At 47.4% G+C, this 22,914-nt stretch overlaps 3 protein-coding genes across 6 annotated transcripts; all 3 read right to left on the bottom strand.

Annotated features, from left to right (window-relative positions):
• Positions 1-385: 385 nt before the first annotated feature.
• On the bottom strand, positions 386-7,658 carry vapal (VAMP (vesicle-associated membrane protein)-associated protein A, like). The gene is made up of 6 exons (XM_058061946.1): positions 7,482-7,658; positions 2,668-2,820; positions 2,043-2,146; positions 1,687-1,767; positions 1,379-1,573; positions 386-1,299 (listed from the first exon to the last, which is right to left on the bottom strand). Exons 1-6 carry the CDS (start codon positions 7,537-7,539, stop codon positions 1,159-1,161), a joined length of 732 nt encoding a protein of 243 aa, XP_057917929.1. The 5' UTR covers positions 7,540-7,658; the 3' UTR covers positions 386-1,158.
• Positions 7,659-8,389: 731 nt separating this feature from the next.
• Positions 8,390-14,447, bottom strand: rab31 (RAB31, member RAS oncogene family). The gene is made up of 7 exons (XM_058061947.1): positions 14,218-14,447; positions 12,895-12,974; positions 11,443-11,524; positions 11,087-11,158; positions 10,272-10,378; positions 9,864-9,973; positions 8,390-9,424 (listed from the first exon to the last, which is right to left on the bottom strand). Exons 1-7 carry the CDS (start codon positions 14,251-14,253, stop codon positions 9,327-9,329), a joined length of 585 nt encoding a protein of 194 aa, XP_057917930.1. The 5' UTR covers positions 14,254-14,447; the 3' UTR covers positions 8,390-9,326.
• A 493-nt stretch (positions 14,448-14,940) lies between these two features.
• ralbp1 (ralA binding protein 1) lies at positions 14,941-22,091 on the bottom strand. 4 transcript variants are annotated; one of them, XM_058061942.1, is made up of 11 exons: positions 22,014-22,039; positions 21,520-21,632; positions 21,062-21,353; positions 19,271-19,696; positions 18,750-19,099; positions 18,138-18,299; positions 17,046-17,177; positions 16,847-16,957; positions 15,921-16,042; positions 15,715-15,835; positions 14,941-15,641 (listed from the first exon to the last, which is right to left on the bottom strand). In XM_058061942.1, the coding sequence occupies exons 3-11, from the start codon at positions 21,309-21,311 to the stop codon at positions 15,315-15,317; spliced, it is 2,001 nt and encodes a 666-aa protein (XP_057917925.1). In that variant the 5' UTR covers positions 21,312-21,353; positions 21,520-21,632; positions 22,014-22,039; the 3' UTR covers positions 14,941-15,314. The 4 variants fall into 4 exon arrangements, with proteins under 4 accessions (XP_057917925.1, XP_057917924.1, XP_057917927.1 ...); XM_058061941.1 differs by lacking the exon at positions 21,520-21,632 and having other exon boundaries at positions 22,014-22,091; XM_058061944.1 differs by lacking the exons at positions 21,520-21,632; positions 22,014-22,039 and adding an exon at positions 21,684-22,002.
• Between the last annotated feature and the right edge of the window lie 823 nt (positions 22,092-22,914).

Below are 22,914 nucleotides of genomic sequence, written 5' to 3'. Positions count from 1 at the left end.
CTAGCCGGCTACTCGTAGTTCCAACGGTGTAACAACGTCAACTGTCACTGGAGCTTAGATGTGTGTCACATGACGTGTCACATGACGTGTCACATGACGTGTCACATGACGTGTCACATGACGTGTCACATGACGTGTCACATGACGTGTCACATGACGTGTCACATGACGTGTCACATGACGTGTCACATGACGTGTCACATGACGTGTCACATGACGTGTCACATGACGTGTCACATGACGTGTCACATGACGTGTCACATGACGTGTCACATGACGTGTCACATGACGTGTCACATGACGTGTCACATGACGTGTCACATGACGTGTCACATGACGTGTCACATGACGTGTCACATGACGTGTCACATGAGGCAAGGTGGCGTATAGTAGAGTAGAGTAGAGTATAGTAGAGTATAGTAGAGTATAGCGGGTTCTACACGGGCCGTGATGAGCTGTTGGACGTTCAGGACGCAAAGAGGGACATGCTCACGTCACGTAAGGATTATGAATGATGGGCATCTTGACTTTAAGAATCAGGACCACAAATCTATGGAAAGTTTTTTTTTCCATTTTATTTTTCATTGCTTAATATCATGGGACAGAATGAAGAATGGTGGCCCATTTCAGTCAATATCTGAGGGAATAGAAGATTTGTATAGAAGGAATAATATAAAGTCTGCATTGGTGGGTAAAGTAGAAGGGGGGGGGAGGAGGAGGAGGCACCTTTATCCCCAACTGGACGTGAACATTCTGAGAGTAGAAGTAAAAATGACAAACGGGTACGAAGAAGCGATCCAGTGAAGGTGACGATGGAGGTTGTCGTTTAAAAGAATGGCCAAGACGTTCCTATACAAACAAGGCCAGCGTATCCGATGCTTGTTACGTCCGACGTCCATGACCGTTTACAACACTGATGTCCCGTTACATAACCGGTTACATAACCTGTAGAGCCCAGCCGTGGACAAAAAAAGGGAGCAATGGCTTTAGTCATCTTCCTTTCCTGTGCACTAACCGTGAATAAAAAGGCCACGCCTTCCCATTGATGCGGTGCACGTGTGTTCGCTGCAGGCCACACTAGCGGTGATATGGCAAACGTCAACGCAAAGACTTCTCGCTGCTTTCCAGGCTTCCGTTGAAGACGCAGCGGCCGCCAGTCTACAGGATGAACTTCCCCAGGAAGAATCCCATGAAGATGGCCGCTATGACCACCAGAAGCGAGGGCAGGGTGGCGGGGCCGGCCGAGCTGGCCGTCATGTGATCCGAGCGCGCCATCTTTCTCATCCGGGTGCCGTCTTCCTGTGAAAGCAAAGGGAATGCGGTGAAAGCCCCACACGGACGTTCCCACCTTGACCCACCTTGGCGTGGAGCATCTGACCTTCAGTTGCCGGTTCTCCTCCGCCAACTTGCTCATCTCCGCCTGCAGCCGCTTGCACTTGTCCATCACCTTCTTCATCTCCATGTCATCCGTGGAGGAGGCGGTCGCAGCTGTGGGGGCGGGCGCGGCGGCTACGGACGGCTCGGGCCTGGCAGCGCTGCTCATAAGAGAGGCTTTGCTCGCCTCCACGTCGTTCTGCGGGAGGGAGACCGACGCTCAGCATGACGCCCACGGAGGACAACACTTCACCAGGTCTCGATCCTGGGACACCGTGAAAGGGCTTGGCGGGCGAAAACGGGCTTCCTTACCATTTTATCGTTTTCAGAAGGCAGCTCAAAGACGCATCTCAGCTTAGAATCCATGAGGTCATCGGGGTTGGCATCTTTCCACTTGGAAGAACAAAGGTGGGAATGTTATTCATGGTTCATCATTCCAAAGTGGTAGCAGCTGTGGAGAAGCCTCTACCATCACGTTTCTCGGTAAACAAAGGCTAAAGTAGCAGGAAGTGTGACAGCCTGCTTCCTTTGCTGGGAATGCAAGGCCAGACCGGACTAGCTGATCTTTTGCTGCCCTCTAGTGGACCAACACACAAACACACACACCAGCTTCCATACGCATGCTGCTAACGCTTGAAGGGCACAACATGAAGGAAGATGTTCCTCACCAATGAGTCCATGTCAGACATGTTGGATGGGGCGAAAATGGTCTGCACCATGAATTTGTGTTTACTTTTCTCGTTGGGGTCATAGTCAAAGGGCTGCAGCATCACTGGGGACACAAGATCAAAGACAAACTTTACCTGCTAGCACATGGACATGTCGTTTACGTGCTAGCACATGGACATGTCGTTTACGTGCTAGCACATGGACATGTCGTTTACGTGCTAGCACATGGACATGTCGTTTACGTGCTAGCACATGGACATGTCGTTTACGTGCTAGCACATTGACATGTCGTTTACGTGCTAGCACATTGACATGTTACCAGAAGGTTACCAGAAGGTCCCGGTGAAGATACGGAATACGTGTCCTGCTGAGCACCAAATGTGATCTACCACCTCCATCTCTGGGTGCTCCACTGTGGACAGAAGAGGCGCTCGGACGGAAAACCCCCTCCCACCTAGACGAGCCCGCCCGTGTCTCCACCCCCCCCCAGATCTCTACTAAGCATCCATCCATGACAGCTGTTTAGTTTAACTACGATGGAACGTTAGCACGTTGTACATTCCAGCATCACTGAGACCTACAGGAAGCCAACATTGAAGGAATACAGGACGTTGTGCGTGGTACCAGAGATGTTGATGGCAGCTCCCGCCTCCACGATGCCGCTGTTGGGCCGTACGCAGTACCTCCGGGGCGCCGTGGTCTTCACTTTGAAACATACCCTTTTTTCCGAGGGGTTCTTCAGTTTGAGGTTGGTGGTGACGACATCGGTGAAGGGACCTGGTGGACAGACAGACCATGAGGTTACCACCGCAGTTAATCCATGATTAATCTATTGTCCATCCACTCCGGTCATGGATGAATGGCTTCATTTCAAAACATTTTACATTTCCTCCATCGTCCATTTGGGTTTCAGCCCAAACATGATGGTCACCCAATCAGCTTCGACATTACTTCACTACTTGACCCCCCCCCCCCCCCCGGTCCCAGCTGGGGAGGGGTTGGGTGGGGTGTGTACCGTGTGAATGGAGCGTATGTTCAACAAGCCTTAATGAGCAGCAGCAGCAGCGCACATGAAGGATTTTTGGTAGCACCAAAGAACCCTGATCCAATTCCTGCTCCTAAGTCCCATTCAGGGCTGGGCCACGTTCCCATGTTCCCACATTCCCACATTCATGCTCCCATTGGCTGTGGATTAATATTGGACACGTGTGAGCGTTAAGACTGCTTATTCAACACCACAAGCGCTTGACCTGCAAAGACGTGGAGATGTGGAGAGCAGCACCACACCAGCTAAGACCGTAACAGTGCCTAACTTCTTTTTACACTTCTAGGACCATTGACAACGTTGAAATGTCTTTTTCCTTTTTAGCGTGGAGGAGTGAAGCTTCTTCACATGAATGGAGTGTATGAGCATGCAGGTCCTCTGGTATTAAAGGCTCCTTAAGCTGGGCAAGCCCTCACAAAAGGCCCCCACACGGCGGGGGCGATAAGACGCAAAGCATGACCCTGCTGGAGCAGCACACCGGCAACGCAGTGGCGGCCATGACTGCGGCCATGATGATTCCTGCAAGGCTGTAGGACCACGTCAGCGTTGTAGAACATCATCATGGAAGCTGGTGGATCAGATGCCAATTCCGTCTATGGTTGGAGAACATCATCATGGAAGCTGGTGGATCAGATGCCAATTCCGTCTATGGTTGGAGAACATCATCATGGAAGCTGGTGGATCAGATGCCAATTCCGTCTATGGTTGGAGAACATCATCATGGAAGCTGGTGGATCAGATGCCAATTCCGTCCATGGTTGTGTTGACATGGGGCCCCAGCTACCGCCATCACATACTAGTTGTGTTTCTGCAGGGATGATCTTATGTTTAAACCATATACAATGTTACAAAGGACAATGGTAATGATTACAAGTTTTTGCTGCTTTTTAAGTGTGGAAAAGAAATCCACGCAGCATTGAACGCATCAGCGTGAACAATGACAGGAGGAGGAGCTCCTGTGTTGACTTCAACAGGAAAGTCATTTTATCCAAGAGGAGACTGAGGGCAGCCAGACTAAGGCACAGCAACAGGGTAAGCCAACATTAGCACGGGTGGAGGTCCTGTTTAAAAAGGCACACAGGAAGTTGCCCGTACAGAACATGCAAGTAAGAGTGAAAGAAGCCCAGCTAGAGCGTACGTCCACCCACACTACGTCCACCCACACTACGTCCACCCACACTACGTCCACCCACACTACGTCCATTATTACCTAACCCTGGTTTCCACCTTAGCTCATCTTTCTGCGTGGAAGCCAAGCTGGGTCCCCCGGGCCCATCCTGGTGCTCTAAAAATAACAGAGGGCCGCCCCTTCTCGCTGGCTGGAGAAATTCCAACAGGCTCCACATTTGTCAGGCTGGATGTTCCATACATGCACATGCTAAGAAGCTGATCAGAGCATCAGGGCGTCCCCCAGCATTGTGTCGGGCTGTGGTGGTGGGTTGCATGGGAGGGCGGCTTGCATAAGTAACATTTCTTCCTAAAAGACACGACACCCCCACATTTGGGGACCAATCACAGACAAGTTGTTTGCAAGTCATGCCGTAAAACAGCGGCTCCATCTTAATCCGGCTTTTTGGTGGTTGAGCAATTGAACGCCCAACCCCAGAAGTAAATAACAACTATCATCACCGGTCAAACGGCGCTATTAGCGACAGTTGAAAGCAGCATCTGAAACCCAGTTGAGGTGAAAGGTCGTGTGTTTACAAAACAAAACACGGATGCAACTAAGTTCAGCCTCCTCCGCCGCCGCCGCCGCGACTCGTGAGGGGCGGGCACACTGCTGTCGCCACCCCCAACTGTGTCATGCATGGCATTACCAAAGGAATGGAACCCTCCAATACGGTTGGAAAGCCAACATTTGGGGAAATGTTAGGACAGGCAGCAGGAATTGTCTTGCAAGATGGACATGCAAGTCAAATATAACTACTACAATCATGTACAATTACTACACTACATGACTATATAGTGTAGTGTAGTGTTGCTGGAAGTACTTCCTGTTTCCCCAGAGTGCTTTGGGGTACCATTTTGGTAAATGGCCGGAAGGTACATGTCCACCAAGCGGTATGGTGGCTCTGTATTCATTTAGTGCTTTTCTTTATGACGTATTGTATAAAACATCCAAATAGCATCAATCAGATGGCTCCAATGTACGTATGTTTTAGGGATTGCTAGCCGACATCCCAGTAGAGAAGTTAGCCAGTTACCAATAAATACGTGTGCTTTACCGTTTGAGACAATAGGTGGATGAAAACAGACAATACACTACCAACGTATGATGCAGAATATTAACCCAACTACTAGGTGAGCTCCAAACATTTGCTTTCCAGCCTTTTTTATTTTTATAAACACAAAAACTGTACAGCAAAGCACTCTGGGAAACAGGAAGTGGCTTGCAACAAATCTATGCAACTTTTTCTGGTCTTGTTGGACACCAAGATAAAAGCACATATCACTCAATTAGCAAGGCTTTTTTTCCAGGTTCATTTTGCTCACTTTCCGTCTCCCACAACGTCAATCAATGCATGTCATGGTCAATTATGCTAATTAAATGACATCATCTACACTTAACACCCCCCAAAAATCCTTATTTTTGGTGCAAAGAAACTCCCATTCAGATTCTTTGTCGGATAAAAAAAATCAGCTTGTTCGCTTTCAGAGGAACCCCCACAGCCATGCATCTCCTTCAGAAAGTTCACCGACTGATTGACATTTACCCCTGGATGACACTCAATCTGCTGCAGCTCCATTGCGGCCGCCGGAAGCATTCCACAAAATTGAAATCCCTGTTGTAGACCCACACTAGCTCATGTGGTGCAGCCACAGCCAAAGAGTCCTTTGGGGGGTCTAACTTTTTCCCAACACCACAGACGCCAGAACACCGTCTGGTCAAGTAAATATCAATACTAGAAAATGATAATAGTTACGGTGATTTTTTGGATGATATCTAGGAACATTGTACACTTCAAGAACAACAACAATATGATGCAATTAAACGCTTAATAATAATAATAATAATAAACATGACAAACCATCCGGTTTTGTACTCTCATTTTATGAAGTCAAAAGGCACCACTAAAATCTGCTCCTGCTTCCAAGAACGTCCTGTATACAAGGCTACTTATGGAGCGATAATCTGCTCTTGCGAGCGCGGTTTCCGCAGCTTGGGCGGACGCTCGCTGCAGTCGTCGGACTGGATCAGGACCACAGCCGCAACGGATTCAGTGTGACCCCGAGTTCACACTACAGCTTGACCAGAGAGTGTGACAAAGTTAGACCCCAAACGGATTTGTTTTGTAGTGCTGTACCGCACGGAGCTAGTGTGAGCCTACAACAGGGATGTCAATCTTACGGAGTTCTCCCGGCAGCCGTAACGGATTCGTGTGAGCGCCGAGTTCCTGTGGGTAGAACTTTTTTCAGCATTTAAGCCAAAAACTATCCAGAAAGATAAGTCCACTCCAGGCCTCAACTAGGAACAACTTGCACCTCCTTTCAGTGCTCTTCAACGGGAAGACAACCAAAGGCGTGGGTACTTTCAGTGAAAATATTACTACTACTTGTACTTGTTTGTATTCATTTCACTTTACCACTCTTACAAGCTGTGATTCTTGGAACCCAACCAAAGCCAACATTCCTGGCATTGGACACCTTGACCTGAACCAAGCTCATCACAGCTACCTATGTTACACACTAGTTTTCCAAGAGGAACCCTGAACATCACCTACTGCCAAGTTGAGGGAAGCCAACCCTGCTAGCAGGCGTCATGAGCCCACTTTGGCTGTGCTAAGCTAGCTTGGCGAGTTAGCCAATGATTAAATGACACATCACTGGAGGCTAGCGTCGCATAGCGGGATGAATGTTAAAAGCGATGCCTTTCAACAATTGTTTTCATTTCACCTCCTTTAACTCCACTGTGGCATGCAACTTGTAAGTAGATGAAACAAGTGGCGTGAAGTTCCTAAGAGACTGTTAACATTGACCAGTGAAGTTTGTCACTGTCAAAGCTTGACATGGCAAAGTGTTTAAAGCCATTCTCATAACAGTCCTTAGTCACCGTTTTCATTCAATATTTCTAAACTTTAGGCAAGCCAACGACTACTGCCAGCAGGGCAACGGACTGTATATACGTTCACTTCAACACCGTACGACCAGCGACACCCACTTGACTGATCTCTGCCTGGCAACTGTGCACCACAAAAGCCGGCTGACCACGTCACGCAAGCGCGAGGATGCAGCGGCCCGTCCGGTCCTCTGCTAAGGTAAAATGGCGCTGAATGCCTGCTAGCTTAGCTAGCTAGCTTGCCGACAACGTCAGTAACATAGTAACAGCCGGGTAACACACCACTGCAAGCCACCGGACATTTTACTCCCATTAGGCACGTTACGGTGGACTTACCTTTGAATCTGAGGTCGGAGGGAGGATCGAGGACAAGGACCTGGTCTAACTTTGACATTTTAGCCGAGGGAGGGGGCCAGCAAGCGGGTTAGTGACAAGTGACTGACTGCCTGCCGCCGCCACTGATCAAGACGCCTTTAGCCGAGCGTGCACGAGTATGCGCCTACTCCTACTGGAGCGCGCACGCACAGGCCGTGCACTGTTGCGCTCTGCCGTGGCGGCTTGATGTGATTAGGGAGCCGAAATTCATTTAAAGTAGAGTAGATTATGTGCAATTATCTAGTTAGCTAACGAGACGGACTGGAAAAAAAGACGAAATATAAATCAGTAGGCATGTACCTTTATGCAACACTAGTTGCTCTCATACTGCATTAACTATACACTTTATATTAGAGGGTGACATTTTCTTGCCACTATTTACACCACTATGACATTTCTGTTGAATGACAGGAAAGCCTGAATGTATATCAATTCATCAACAATATGAATATGGTTCATTCAATTTGGATACAAATTCACATATTTACAGTAAAAGTAAAATAGCCAAAAAGTCAGTAAACAATAGAATTTTCATTAATAGCAAATGTGCTAAATAAGCCAGTCCCATGCTAAAATACTAATGCTAAATGTAAACAATGCAGACTGTGTTCTCTGCACGCCAATGGTGTCCTTTTAAGTGGTTCAAGTTACCCAGAGCTTTGGGTGGCGCCGCATTCCACGCTCTGATGATGTCAGGGGGTTAATCCTAGTCCTGACCTTTCGCCGTAGTCACCCCCCACTCCCAAGGCCCACAGTCCCACCTTGGACAGGATGCCTTCGGAGATAGCCACTGACATGCGCACGATCCCCACATTGCCTCTGCTCACAAAAACGAGTTAAGCAGATTCAACGTAATCCTGTTAAAAACCAACCCAGACACGATGATAAACGTAGGCTAAATAGAATAATGACTATTTTATTACATTGATTAGTTACATAAAGAGGTTACACAGGATACAAGGACAGCATGCATCATTCTTCAACTTTGCCACCAAAAAAAAGAGGCACTTTTGTGTCACCATGAAAGTAAAATAATCGTATACTTTACCAGTTAAAGTGCAGCTGCAGCTCCCAACTGATTGTTGCATGCTAGGCTATCATCCAGCATGGATGAGATAAAGGCATGGGAAAGTGTGGCTAGAAAGCTCCTCCTACGAACGACACGTTAGTTGATGACACTAAACAACAAAGTGACAACTGCTTGACCCTTTTGGGTGATAAGACACGGAACAAAGCACCAAACAAAGCATGAAAACACGGAGCACAACGGTCCCTGTAAAGCAGAGGTGAGCAAACTATGGCCCGGGGGCCACATCCGGCCCGCCAGCTGCCTCCAAAGTATCCAAAGGAAGCACTTAACATACGAGCATAAAATAGAGTGCATGTATGAAATATGTAGTCTGTCCCCACAGCCAATGTTGTTAACTTTGTAAAGTTTGCCCACCCCTGATGTAAACAAGTGTATAAAGTCAAGGTTCACTGCGTTTCAGCAGGGGGCGCCATGCTGTAACCGCCATGCCGGTCTTGTGTGCAGCACTGCAGTATATAAACCCTTCAAACAGAGCAAAGGTAGCGGAATGAGGGGCTGCCGATGCTGCCGATGCTGCCGATGCTGCATCTGTGCTACATTCTATACAAATAAAGCGTAGTCAGCATTAAAAGGGACGTCATGTACCTGACGACTGTACAGACCCAGGATGCAATCATCCCAGCACCAGCAGATGGCGCCAAACTGAAAATGAAGTTGTAGTTTTGCAGGTATTTTGTGCTACTGAAGTGCAGATGAAGTACTACTCTGCTGCACTACTAGCAGCACCTTCGGGTGGACGCAGCTGGCTGGCGGCTCAGTTTGAAAGACTCGTTGAGTTCCACCTCCGGGTTTTCCAGCGGCGGAATCTGTTTGCCTGGAAGAAAAGCACAAACCTCCGTCTCATTCACAGATAAATGCTAGAAAGATGACAGCACCCTGGAAATAAAGACATAAAGGCATATGGCAAAGGAGAACATTCATCAGTGTGACCCCCAGTGTGTGATGGGAGTACATTAGCCGTAATTTGCATATTATGATGTCACAGGCCCAGAATTGGTCAGATTCCATCAAAATGTTTCACCTATTTGTGATACTCTCCCTCATCTCTGGATGGATATATATATATATATATATATATATATATATATACACACACACACACACACACAGAGTATAATATAGTATGTGTGTATATGTATGTATGCATGCATGTATATTCATACATATAGATATAAAACTTCTTAGAAAATGCATCCTATGTGACCACCAATGGAAAAAGTTGACTTTTTCATCAAAAAGGGTAAGAATCCTACTAATTTTCTGGAAGAGCTCCTCCACGTTGACAGCATTCCTGGCGCTGGTCTCAATGAAGATGGCGGTGATGGAGTCGGCAAACTCTTTGGCCTCCTTCATGGGTACTTCCCTGGAAGAATCACCGCCATTACGCCATTACCAATGCTCCCATTTCTTTCTTATGTTGCAATGGACAATACATTTCATTGCTGACACGTCATTCCTAGGAACAATATTGAGACAATATGGAGATATGGGATCATATCGCTATGGTTTTTATGCCGATAATGCCACTGGCAGACACAGGGAAGAGGTGCTGTCTCCATCGGCATCAGTAACAAAGAGCCAGACAACATCAGGCATTGCTAAGGAAGACAATATACAGCAGCCACCCGTCCCAAAGGAGCCACCACCAGAAGCAAAAATACCTGATGTCTCCTAAGTCGTTCTTGTTCCCGGCAATGGCGACGACAATGTCCTCAGGCCCGTGCTCCTTCAGTTCCTTCACCCACTTCTTCAGGGTCTGGAAGGAGTCCTGTGGACAGCAGAAGACACTGTGGCAGCAATTATTGCATTGATGGCATTGGCGGCAATTATTGCATTGATTTCATTGGCGGCAATTATTGCATTGATTTCATTGGCGGCAATTATTGCATTGATTTCATTGGCGGCAATTATTGCATTGATGGCATTGGCGGCAATGATCCTTCTTAGGATATTTTATTTCCATTTCAAGACAGGGGAGGACTTGAACAATTACTACGAGTTCAGTCTGTAGACTTTTTTTATGTTTGGCCCGCAGGACATTGTAAAAACATAAGCAAAACACAGCAAACATTTTAAAATCTGTAATTTTACAAGAACAAAAAGGTCACATAATTAGGAGAGAAAAGCTGTACAAAACGCACGTTGATTACTTAAAAAGAAAGTTGATATATTTGTAAAATGAATCAAAATGTTTGACCTATATCACAAAGCTGAGATGTGGTTTGCAACCTTCCGTTTTTCAGTCTGCGGCCTTCGTTGGAGGTTCGAACCCCCCCCCCCCCGCGGTGGGAATGCACGGTAATGGAGGACTATAACAAATGGAACTTGTCGCCCTCTGGTGGCCGCTTCAATTGTTTGCAAACAACCCCAACATTGTCATGGTACCGTCCGAGTATGGCACCCTTTTTGCTCCTACTGCTGTCCTAATGATGCGTGTGGTATTTGCACATAGTATACGTATCAACAAAGTACTCACCAATTTGGTGATGTCATAAACGATGACAGCCGCTGCGGATCCTCTGTAGTACATAGGAGCTAACGAGTGGAACTATAGAGATATAAAAAGAGACATTGATATGATTCATCTCCAGGGGACTTCCTGAGCTCATGATGACCAGACAAGACGTGATGCTTCTTATGGTATTAGTAACACGAGTGAAGAATGAGGACTACGTGTCCATGGCGCCAGACAACAATACTTCCAAAGATCTAGAGAGGCGTGAAGTAGGACGCATCCATTAGCGAGTGACGCGTGGAAGCATGCGGGTGGACTCCAAGCTTCTGTACCATGAAAGAAAAAGCAAAGCATGCAAAACATCAGCGGGGGCTCACTCTCTCCTGTCCCGCCGTGTCCCAGATGAGGAATTTATGGAGTTCATTCCCGCATGGCACCGTCTTGGTCAGGAATGACGCTCTGCCCAAGACAAAATATTTGTCAAAGATGGCAAACAGCAGGACGTTTATGCATCACTTTATCTCAAACAGACCAACCTGATGGAAATCTTAAGATGAAGAGTTGCTAGAATTTGGAGCTTGCACATTTGGACCCTGATGAGGTTTTAAGTAGGAGGGAGTTTAAACCAAAAGTGGAATGGGTTCCTTTTCACCTGATCAAACGTTGAAGGCCACAGGCTCTGAAAGCCCAAATCTGCTCCAAATTCTCCTTTTCTGTCAGGCATTGCCACGGCCAGCCCTCCTGATGCTAAAGCTAAGAAGCTAAGAAGCTAAGAAGCTGTCTCTTCCTGAAGGTGGTGGGATGGTGGAGCTCCATCAGCCAGGCCTCTGGCAGCGTGCCATGGCTGCTGAGCTTGGACGCAGGAAGACGCTCATTCTACTTTGTGAAAGATCCCAACAAAAACCACACCTGGGGGATCCCATGGGCTGTCCATCAAGACAGGGGGGGGGGAGGGCGGCCCTCCTTTGCAGGGAGCATCGAACACGGGACATTGAAAGGTGGACAAAAGTTGGATTCTCTGATGAGAAGAAATGGAACCTCCTGATTGACATCCCATAGAGAACATTTGGGGATGGATGGCCAGGAAGTTGATAAAAGTTCCAGACAGTAGATGCCCTTGGTGAAGCCATCTTCACCATTGGGACCAATGTTCCCAGTAGCCTCCTGGAAACACTCCCATCCAGCATGGCCAAAGCCGTTCTTCAGGTGATGACCAAGAACGCTGGAGCTACTCGTTACTGAGTCCTGCTCAGACCTTTTTGGAGGCGTGGTCTTCAACTTGTTGATAAACAGCCTATTTCACTTGAAGTCTTCTTTTCAATAAATGTCACCCCCCCGCTTTGCATATTAAAACCTCATGAAGGTCCCAATGTGGGCATGACAAAAAGCAAGCCAGAAAAAGTACCAACGTTGTCCCCGGACACGGTGGACATGGTGGACAAGGGGGACACGGGGGACAGAGTGGACACGGTGGAGCGTCCTCAGTCACAGAGCCTGACGCCATCTTAGAAGTTCATTGTGCCCGAACACCCCCCCAGATACCGTGGGTATATCCAACCCACGCACGTCTTTTTATTCTCATTATCAGAACGCAAGATGCATTCAGGGACACGCCGTACATCCCAAACATGGCTTAAAAACCACACTTTTACAATCCCAGCGTCAAGACCAAGGCCAAGACCTCTCCAGATGTGTAACTGACCATACGGGTGTAAACGTGTAAACGTAAACGGCCAACATGGCCGCTGGAGTCCATCCAGCTTTCCTGGTGTCCCCAGTTAGAGCTTGGGACAGATGATGTGTGTTGCCAGGGTTCAGTGTCGTCCTACCCTATGGTGGGGCTGATGTTGTGGTCGAAGTGGTCCTGGACGAAGCGGCAGACGATGCTCGACTTGCCGACTCCCGTGTCCTGCGTGTGGACACCAACAGGAAGTGACTGCTTACGCAACAGTGTGGTCACATGCACATGCAGTTATTGGTTGATGTGGGCCAAGTCAATACAGCGCCGACACAGCCAAAGATAACTTCCATAATAAAAATGTAATCAATAAACGTATTAGTGAACAATTAACTATGTATTAACTATGTAGTACAATTCTATCAGGCAATGTCATTTTATTACGTATAATTGTTCAGTTAAAATCAGGTCTACGGCATGAAATGACCACTATGTGTGGAATAAAATACAGCTATATCTCATACAGTATATTGACATTCCACATCAATATATCGGATATGAGTTTTGTTCCACATCACCCAGCCTTGGAACAACATAACAATAAAAATGGATGTAACAATAGGAACAACACAACAAATAAACAACACATTCATTCATTCATTTTCTACCGCTGATCCTCACGAGGGTTGTGGGCGTGCTGGAGCCTATCCCAGCCTATCCCCATCCCTTTACCCCTGGACTGGTGGCCAGCCAATCCCAGGGCACATATAGATAAACAACCATTCCAACCAAGTCAAAAGTACTGTGCGAGTTATTAAACATCCATACTTACATTATTTCTTTATTTCAACTAAATTTGTAAGATGAATCATTTGTATTAGATGGAAATTTCAGCAAATTTGAAACACAAAAAACAGTCATGAAAAAAGGGAAACGACCCCACATGGATGCCACCCAGCCCCAATTATTGCTCCTGTCACGTCCCATCATGTGGAACACTAAACCAGCTTGCTGGGCTTCCCGATGCCAAAGTAGCCATGAGCGACATCACTTGAACGTTTCTCATGCTTTTGTCTCATCCTCCTTCAGCTAAACAAGCTAAAGCTAATATCGGAGACAGCCGCGATGCTCTGTGGGAAGTTGAAAAGTTGTCCAATGACGTCACATGCGTCAAAACCCGCCAGAGGGTCACCAAAGAGCCGCTAAAGGATATAAAACAGGACAATGTTGCACCGAATGCTAATGATGGAGCTAGCTTGGGTGTTGGGGGTCAACTTAAGATGGCTATCAAGGTCGAAAATGGGTAAAGTTTTCGAACATAAAAGCGACAAGATATATGCAAAGCAACAGACCGGGGTGAAGTTATTGACACAATTGTTCCATTTTGTCTTTCAAACACTCTCCGTTACCGACTGAAGGACTTTCCCCAAAATGGAGTGACATGAACATCAAAAAGAAGGCTTCTTCCACTTACCCCCAAAAGGCAAACTTTCAGCTCCCTGATCGCCATGTTGGTCGCAAATGTGTTTAAATGTGTTAAAATGTGTTTAAATCATTATGTGCCGGGGTTCACTGACTGCCTTTGTCTCGTCATACTTGAAACTCTTCTTGATTTTCCCCTCTAATATGACAAAACCCAGCCCAGGACTGACTTGCTGACCATCAGCAAGAACATGCCAAGCGAAAATGACGTTCATTTCCGGTCGAGTATTTCAGAATAAGAGCACGCTTAATAAAGTATGCTCGGTCCGGGTAATTCACACTGGTTGAAGTTTGCTCAGTGAAGGTTTTAAACTAACAGAACCCAGGAAACCGAACTACGTCCATCCCAGTAATTCGTTTTCCCCTTCAACTTGCGACTGAAGGCAAGTAAATGAATACCTAGTATAATTTTGTGAACTTCCTGAAACGTATGTGTAGACGTTGCGTATCTTGACACGACACTTTCCAAATGGGCAACAGTGAAGTTGACAAACACCCTCATTTGTGGGTCATTCAATATCCAGCTTGCTCCCACAAGTTATTGTTTGGTTATTGCAGTTTGCTCATTTCTACCTACCACCGTATTTCCACAAACGCAACACAAATGCTCCGAAGAATGTGTCATGGAAAGTAGGAAGCGCTAAATATAGAAACACTTCCACCTAAGTAAAGCCGGTGTAGATTTAAACTATAGAGGGGAAACAAAAACATGGACTCAAGTGGACTCTTTATTCCTCACGGCCCAAACAACAGTCATGTTGATGAATATGTTGCATTAGGAGTCCAGATGAAACCACAGCATGACCAGCAAACATAACCTAGCAAACAAGCCAATCAGACGAGAGATGAAAAAAGCACATGGCAGCAATCATCATACGCTGTGATATGAAGTCATGTGATGGAGTGCAGAGCAGCGTTAGCCAGTGATGACGAAGGTGTGATGAAGGTGTGTATGTTCGTATCTACTGGACTCTCACGTATCCTTGGCATGTCTTGGCGTTGTCATGGTGGCTCATTTTGGCACCGTGTCAATGGGAACATGATTGTGTTTAGCTTTTTATCGCCCATCTTCTTCCAGGCAATGACGCCTCACACGTTGGCGTCTCGCCGGTCTTTGCTGGGCGACGGCTTGGGAGCGTCCTTGGCCACCTTGGCGGAGGGCGGCGCGGAGCCGTCGGTGACGGTGCTGGTGTTGGCAGCCGGCGCGGTGTTGCCAGGACGCTTGGCCTGCAGCTCGTCGCCGCCTTTGGCCTCCGGGCTGGGCTGGGCGGGCGGCGGGGCCTGCTGCTCAGCCGGCGGCTGGACGGCAAGCTCCTGCTGCAGCTTGTGGCTCTGCAGGAGGCGCAGCTGGACGCGCAGTTCCAAGATGGCCTCCTGCTCCTCGTGAATGGCCTGGTTCAGGTGGGTATTTTTGTTCTGTGGGGGAGCGGGACAAGCGTGGACGTAAACCAAAGATGGATGCAACGTGGAGGAGAATGCGTCCTCTTACCTCCAGTTCTTCATTCTGTTTCTGCAGATCTTCTAGGATGAGCTGCAGCTCCTCCTCATCCTCGCTCTCGCTCTCACTCTCAGATGAATACTCCTCTGTCTCACTGCGACCCTGCTGCCGACTGGTGTGTGTTTTGGGGGGGGGGGGGGGGGGGGGGGGGGGGCCTTAGTGATGGCCAACTGGTCTGCCAGACGACGCCATCTTACCTCTGGATGTCTGCGATCTCCGCCCGCAGACGCTCGATCTCCTCCTTCTCAGTGGCAATCTGTCGTCGTAAGACTTGCTCCAGGGAGATCAACTCCTCCTGCTCCGTCAGGATCTCGTTTTCCTGATCATATTATTGGTATTGATCAGCACCTTTCAAAACACCAAACATCTACAAAGTCTGTTGGTGGCGTGTGGCTGTTCCCTCCCCATCAGCTGCCATCTTGTCGTCCTCCTTCAGTCCATCAAACCTAAGATTTGTCACATCCAAACATGACACCTAATAGGCTTTAAACTCTCATCTTTACAACTTAGCAGCAGTATCATAAATAAACTCATCTTATGTGGAGCTGACACGGTCATAAACAAAACGTTTGTGTCAGAGTGAGAGGTCTCACTCGCTCACATTTTGGATTTGCTGAACGTTTGTGGGCGAGTTTAAGAGCTAATATGCTAATAATAAATAAAAATAGTCTTGCTGACTGTATTGTTTTAAATAACGGCCCATAGTTTACATCAAATTGGATGGAATTATCCTGGGAGTTGCCCATCAGATCGTTTACCACAAAGAGATTTTCCCTATTTATTATAGATAAAAACATATTCCTGTCTGTGACTAAATCTGATTGCGAGTTAACCATGGACCAACGTGTGATTAACTGTGATCAAATATTTGACTGGATTGCCAGCCATTCTTAAACGCGTTCCCTCTCGGAGTCGTGAGTGTATAGAATGTAGGAGTTCCAGTAGTACAAACCAAAAACATGACCTGTGAAATATATTGTGTATATTTTCACATCACTTTATATATTTATGATAAAATGGCTATTCAATCTGTGTTGATTGATTAGACATTATTTGATTTTGTTTTAGCAAAGTGTGTGAAATGCTGATTATTATTTTCGTGAAAACAATGAGTGACATTCACCTGCGCCAGAAGAAGGTTGACCACTTCCTCCTCATTCTCCGTCATTTCCTCTTTGGAAACGTCCTCCTTGGAGAGGCTGGCGATCTCCTGCGCTATCTTACTTTCACACTCCTGGCGTGTCGCAGCGGAAGGAGACAAAGGTTACGGAAGTGGGCATGACCGCGTGCGACACCATCACAGCCCTCCTCCCCCGACTTACTTGGCGCTTGGCCTCCCTCAGCTTGCGTTTGAGAGCGGTGAGGATTCTCTGAACCTCCCAGAGACGCTCCTCTTTGGACAGGTCCTTCACTCCCGCCTGAAGGTCCCTGTGCAGGCAGTTTAGCAGGAACTCCTGGCATGCCCAGAGGGACACCACACCTCACAGGGTCATGTCAAACTTGCTATGATGTGCTGTGATGTATTGTGCTGGTGCGTTCTTGGTGTGACAGATGATGCTCCCGAGTCCACAACGCTGACCACTACACCACAGCGGCTGGTCACAGTGGAATGGTTTCCAACACGCATACGCTGTACAATGAATGCTTGGTGTTGCAGTACACAGTACTACATGTAGTGGGAAGTAGGAGTAGGAAGAAGTAACGCTTATTTCATCTTACTCAACTCTGTATCAATGACTAATACCTGTTGACTTCCTGTAGTCAACATACACTAACTGCTGTACTGTATACTTATTATTCCATACCATCCAAGAGGATATCATTATGATTACCATCACTGCTACTATTTACTTGTTGAAGGAACAAAACACATTTCTTTCGCTTCCTCAAGAGTGGTGCACAAGGCAGCACCGTCTTCCAATCATGCCTTGATATCGTCCTACAGAACCCCAACATCCTTGAATAATGCTCCATCTTCTTCCACAGGGTTTATAGCCTCCTGAAGAGCAGCATGGAAGCTAGCTTCGTCATCCTAAAGAACCCTAAGATCCTTGAATAATGCTCCATTGTCTTCCACAGGGTTTATAGCCTCCTGAAGAGCAGCATGGAAGCTAGCTTCGTCATCCTAAAGAACCCTAAGATCCTTGAATAATGCTCCATTGTCTTCTATAGGGTTTATAGCCTCCTGAAGAGCAGCATGAAAGCTAGCTTCGTCATCCTAAAGAACCCTAACATCCTTGAATAACGCTCCATTGTCTTCTATAGGGTTTATAGCCTCCTGAAGAGCAGCTGTCATCCTTGTCATCCAACAGCCAGACCGGCCCTAGTTCTAATTTTGAATCCATAATTCCGGGGCCAGTGTCACTTGGCTGCTAGATGTTATTGGAGAAGATAACTCTCTCTTGGTCACTCACCTGTCTCCTGATCTCCTCTTTGATGCTGTCCTGGGCCTCGGGCAGGGCCGGCATGGTGGCCATGTTGGACCAGCGGAGGGGCCTCACCACCTGCCTCAGGACCACGTCCCCAAACAGGTCCTTCACATGGGTGAAGAACATGTAGAGAACCCTGTTTCCAATCTGTAATGACAGTCACAAGGACAAGATCATGCATCTGACACTCTTTTTAAAGACGTTCTGACAATATTTATAATATTTAGTAATATTTGTCTTTATGGCCTTTCATCATCATAATCAGCACCATAATCAGCACCATAATCAGCACCATAATCAGCACCATAATGGTTTGCTTCACTTGACAGAAGAGGGCCTGTAAAGCATGCTTTTCAAGTTGTATCTTTTCATGACGACATGAAGGAAAAACATCCTTCCTCGTGGACATCATAGCGCCTCTGACACGCCCCTAGCTAGATGGGCCCGCCCCTGTATGCCCCCACCGCTTTGTTCAGGCTTCGCTACACATCTTGTCCCACAGCCACTCAGACATGGGAGCTGTAAGTTTGCTACCCTAGCATGATGTTAGCATCAAGGCTAGCACATCTGCCATGCATCTTCATGCCAGGATCTGACCTGTATGGTGGGGTTGAGGACGATGGAGATGTTCTGGATGTTCATCTTGGTGTCAGCCTCCCGGGCGATGACGTGGTCCATGTGCGTGACAAGCCAGCCCAAGAGGAGCCGGCTCTCGTGCGCCACCTCGGCCATGAGCCTCTGGAACTCCGCCACCTTGTCAGACTCCGCCTGGCGCCCACAGGCGTCCTCGAAGCGCTGGGCCAAGTCGCGGCCCAGCAGGTTCTCGGGAAGCTCGCGCAGGTACTGCTTGAGGAGGCTGGCCACCGTGTGGGGGTCGTACTCCTCCAGGCAGGGACACTCCTCGCGGTCGTACGCCGCCTTCAGCTCATCCACCTTGGACTTCATGCCTGAGGGAGGAGGAGACTGTGAGCTAGAAATAAGGTCAGGTGACCCCCAGGGAAGAATTAAGAACCAATTAGGGGGCGCTACTTGCTTGGAACTGTCAGCCATGCTAGCCGAGCTACAGCCATACCAGCCGCACTGAAATATGGGGGGGGGGGGGGGAATATGAGGTATACCTGAGACCCTGTAGATGCCCTCACACTTCATGCCGTAGTTCTCGATGTAGTCCACGCACTCTCTGAAGATGGCCGGCAGCTGGATGCCGTCGTACAGGGCGGTCCGCTTCACTGCTTCGGCCAGGGGGGCACCAAAGATGGGCCTGAAAGCGGGGGCTTCTACAGGCACGGGCTCAGCCTCGGCGACAGGCTTCTTCTTCTTCTTCTTCTCCTTCCACTGCTTGACCACGTCAGCGGCTGTGAGGTCCTTGGACTTCTTATCCTTGGCCTCCTTAGGGCCCTTCTCCTTCACCTTGAAGTCCTTCTCCTTCTTCTTGGAGAAGCTGGGCTTCTTGAACACGTGGATGCCCTTGGAGCGCTTCATCTTGGAGGGGCTCTCCGCCTCGTCCGCCGAGCTGTCCTCCTGGAAGGCGGCGTATCCCTCCGCTGGTCCAGAGAGAGAAATATGGAGACTAAATATGGTGAGAACACGGCGGCGGCGAAAGGGAAGCAGGAACGTAGATGAGCGAGGGAGGGAAGATGGCAGGAGAGGTGGGGGATTTCAAAAAGGGGTCAGCCACCAATATAGCATCAACTCCAACGCCACCTTCCACTCGCACGTTCTCTGCAGACCAAAATCATGACTACATGCTGTCAAGACCATGAGGACCCCGTGGTGGCGTAGGCCGGCTGCCATCATGCAGTCATGTGATGCACACACGACGGGAGGGGCCGTACGGCCTCAAACTGTCCATCTCTCCCTCCACCCCCCCCTGCGTGGACGATGCAAAACTTGCTGTTGCCGTGGGAACCGTGTCAACACAGCTTCTGTACTAATCATGTTTTTATTAGCCTGGTGTAATAACCAGCCCCCACCCACTGGTGAACAATGCTGGCGTGGAACCACAGCATTGGCCAGTTTCACTGCTCTTAGTGACAGAAAGCTTTGCCTTCACTCTTCCACCAGATGTCGCCAATGCTGCCTTTCACTGAAGCATCGGAGCTCAGAATCTGCCCCCCCGCCCCGCCCCCCCTAAGAACCACACACAGAGCCATGTCAGAAAATGGCATTGTGTAAAAGTTCATTTTCTTCTGTAATATCATTCCAATTTTGAAACCTGTCCAGTCCAGGGTGTACCCCGCCTGGGATAGGCTCCGGCATAGCCCCGCCCTGAAAATGGATGGAGGATTTTGAAAGCTTCATATAGTCTCGCTTCAATTGTATTTTTGTCTATCTTAGTTGAGATTTTTATGGCATACAGCTGAAGAAAAGGCTCGAATATATAATAATAATAATAATATAATCATAGAATATTCTGACTTCTCAATTGGACTGTCGGCCAGTAGTCCAACGTCATGTTCTCCGACAAAAGCAAATGCTTTATACTTATTTATAGTACAGTATACTAGTATAGTAGTATACTATAAACTATATACTTATTTATAGTACAGTATACTAGTATAGTAGTATACTATAAACTATATACTTATTTATAGTACAGTATACTAGTATAATAGTATACTATAAACTATATACTTATTTATAGTACAGTATACTAGTATAGTAGTATACTATAAACTATATACTTATTTATAGTACAGTATACTAGTATAATAGTATACTAGTATAAACTATATACTTATTTATAGTACAGTATACTAGTATAGTAGTATACTAGTATAAACTATATACTTATTTATAGTACAGTATACTAGTATAGTAGTATACTAGTATAAACTATATACTTATTTATAGTACAGTATACTAGTATAATAGTATACTACCAAAAAGGTGTTTGCAGCAACACTTACTGCGCTTCTCCTTCTTCTTGAACTTGTTCTTCTTCTTGCCGTGCTCCTTGTCGTCGTCTGAGACGTAGGCGTCCGGCACCTCATGATGGAGGCCATCGTGCGGCGGGGACGGGTCGCCGGTGCGATACAAGCCCGGGAACTTGGTGGGGCTGATCTCCTCCGAGCTGGGGGTGCGGGCCACGCCGCCCGGGTGCTCGGCACGCCGCTGCTCGGCGGGGCTGCTGCTGGGGGGCAGGAAGCACTCGGTCATGATGGGGGCAGGACCGGACCTGGACTGATCACGCCATCACACCTGGGGGGGTGAAACATGTTTGGGCTCATTTTAACGCAATAAAATAGAACTTTAGTGGCCTGTTTGGAGATGATATGAACATTAAACGACAGCCTCACTATTCCACACACGCGAAGCTTCTTGCTAGTCTTGTCTTTGGCGTGTTGTTTTACTATTTTATACTCACATTAATGATGTAGTATGTTGTCTTATTTCTACCCGTGTTGCTCGTCTCACCGTTTCATTCTGTTAAATAGCCACCCTTAAACATCCCGTTTCCTCCATGTGGATAATAGGTAACTGAAACCAAAGTATAAAGAATATGAGCAATATGAAATATGGTCAACATACATTTTGACGCTAATCCTTCTCTCGTCTTGTACTATTTCACCGACGTCTGTACGGTGTCACCTAACAACGACTTATATAGCCTAGCCGCCAAATCACTGCAATTTCAGCAAGATATTCCGACTAAAACGGCTAATAAGAGCAAAGTGAGCACTGAATGGGAGGAAGTATGCTAACGATCCCTTAGCTAACTGACGAGCGGCTAACTGCTAAGCTACACAAGCGTTAGCATCACAGTCGCTCCTCGAACGAAAGCAGAGCTGGTCTAAAATGACATTTTCTAGGTTATGCTGTCATTCGTCGACTGTAAACATCGTGAATAATCAACTTTACCAAGTGTTATCGCATTCGGTCAGGTTTCCAGACTTGTATACTAAATCATGGCGTCTGCGCCTGCGCGTTTGAATAATGGCATTATGGGAAATGAAGTTCAAATGCTTACCTTTCTTCCATTTCAAATGTATGTTTCTTGTTTATTCCAATTAAAACACATACAAAAAATAAAGTGGAAAAAGAAAGGTTTTCACACCCCATTATATGCCATATGAGGCTTGATGTTGGTTGCAGTGACAAGATGTGTCCACAAGGTGGCTCTATGCCTGGAAGACCCAAAGTACTATCAGGGTGCAGCCATCGTGTTTGGCCTTTTTCATGTTGCCAGGGGCGCTACTTGACGCTACAAAATAAATGATCAAAATAAAATAAATCAGACGCAGCTTTGGAATCGTGGTTCAACACAAACCTTATGAAACAGGACAAAAATGACGGTACAGTGAGAAATATTGAAAGTAACGTTTTGTGGCAGACAGACGGCGCCCGCTGGTTGCAGACCCTTGACTTACCGTGTAGGAACTCAGGGTGGTCACGTACAGTAGGTCCATGTTCGCCGAGTGCAGACCATCTTGACACGGGTTTGGTCGTGGACAACATGGAGTACCAGCAGGCGGGCCCATTGGGCCCATGACCGCTCATGAGTCGACTCCCAAGCGTTCCGAGCCATCCCCAACGTCCAAAAGCAAACCTGATTATGGGAAACCTTGGCGTGGTTCAACACCACAATAAAAAATACTTGAAGTATATTTAAAGGTGAGACACGTGGACACGGCCTAGGAGCCCCCTTTGACTTTGGTCCAGGCCCGCTTCATCACTTCATCATTTGTATTCTCACCTCATTGACATTGAAGTTACTTCTGCACCCATTGGGGATTTTCCTTTCATGAAGGGGGGGGGGGGG

This window comes from Doryrhamphus excisus, chromosome 22 (assembly GCF_030265055.1).
Source record: "Doryrhamphus excisus isolate RoL2022-K1 chromosome 22, RoL_Dexc_1.0, whole genome shotgun sequence".
NCBI classification, from domain to species: Eukaryota; Metazoa; Chordata; class Actinopteri; order Syngnathiformes; family Syngnathidae; genus Doryrhamphus; species Doryrhamphus excisus.
This window is presented reverse-complemented; position numbering and strand designations above follow the sequence as displayed.

What these genes read in the sequence shown, in the direction of transcription:
- vapal (XM_058061946.1), bottom strand. Translation starts at nt 7,539, where the DNA reads ATGTCAAAGTTAGACCAGGTCCTTGTCCTCGATCCTCCCTCCGACCTC. An exon ending in CTCCGACCTCAGATTCAAAG is followed by an intron (nt 2,821 to 7,481) that starts GTAAGTCCACCG and finishes TCTGTCCACCAG; the next exon opens with GTCCCTTCACCGATGTCGTC. An exon ending in CTTCTGAAAACGATAAAATG is followed by an intron (nt 1,574 to 1,686) that starts GTAAGGAAGCCC and finishes TCCCTCCCGCAG; the next exon opens with AACGACGTGGAGGCGAGCAA.
- rab31 (XM_058061947.1), bottom strand. Translation starts at nt 14,253, where the DNA reads ATGGCGATCAGGGAGCTGAAAGTTTGCCTTTTGGGG. An exon ending in TGAAAGTTTGCCTTTTGGGG is followed by an intron (nt 12,975 to 14,217) that starts GTAAGTGGAAGA and finishes GTCCACACGCAG; the next exon opens with GACACGGGAGTCGGCAAGTC. An exon ending in ACACGGCGGGACAGGAGAGA is followed by an intron (nt 11,159 to 11,442) that starts GTGAGCCCCCGC and finishes ATATCTCTATAG; the next exon opens with TTCCACTCGTTAGCTCCTAT.
- ralbp1 (XM_058061941.1), bottom strand. Translation starts at nt 21,311, where the DNA reads ATGACCGAGTGCTTCCTGCCCCCCAGCAGCAGCCCCGCCGAGCAGCGG. An exon ending in TGAGGGAGGCCAAGCGCCAA is followed by an intron (nt 16,958 to 17,045) that starts GTAAGTCGGGGG and finishes GCGACACGCCAG; the next exon opens with GAGTGTGAAAGTAAGATAGC. An exon ending in AACAGAATGAAGAACTGGAG is followed by an intron (nt 15,642 to 15,714) that starts GTAAGAGGACGC and finishes GCTCCCCCACAG; the next exon opens with AACAAAAATACCCACCTGAA.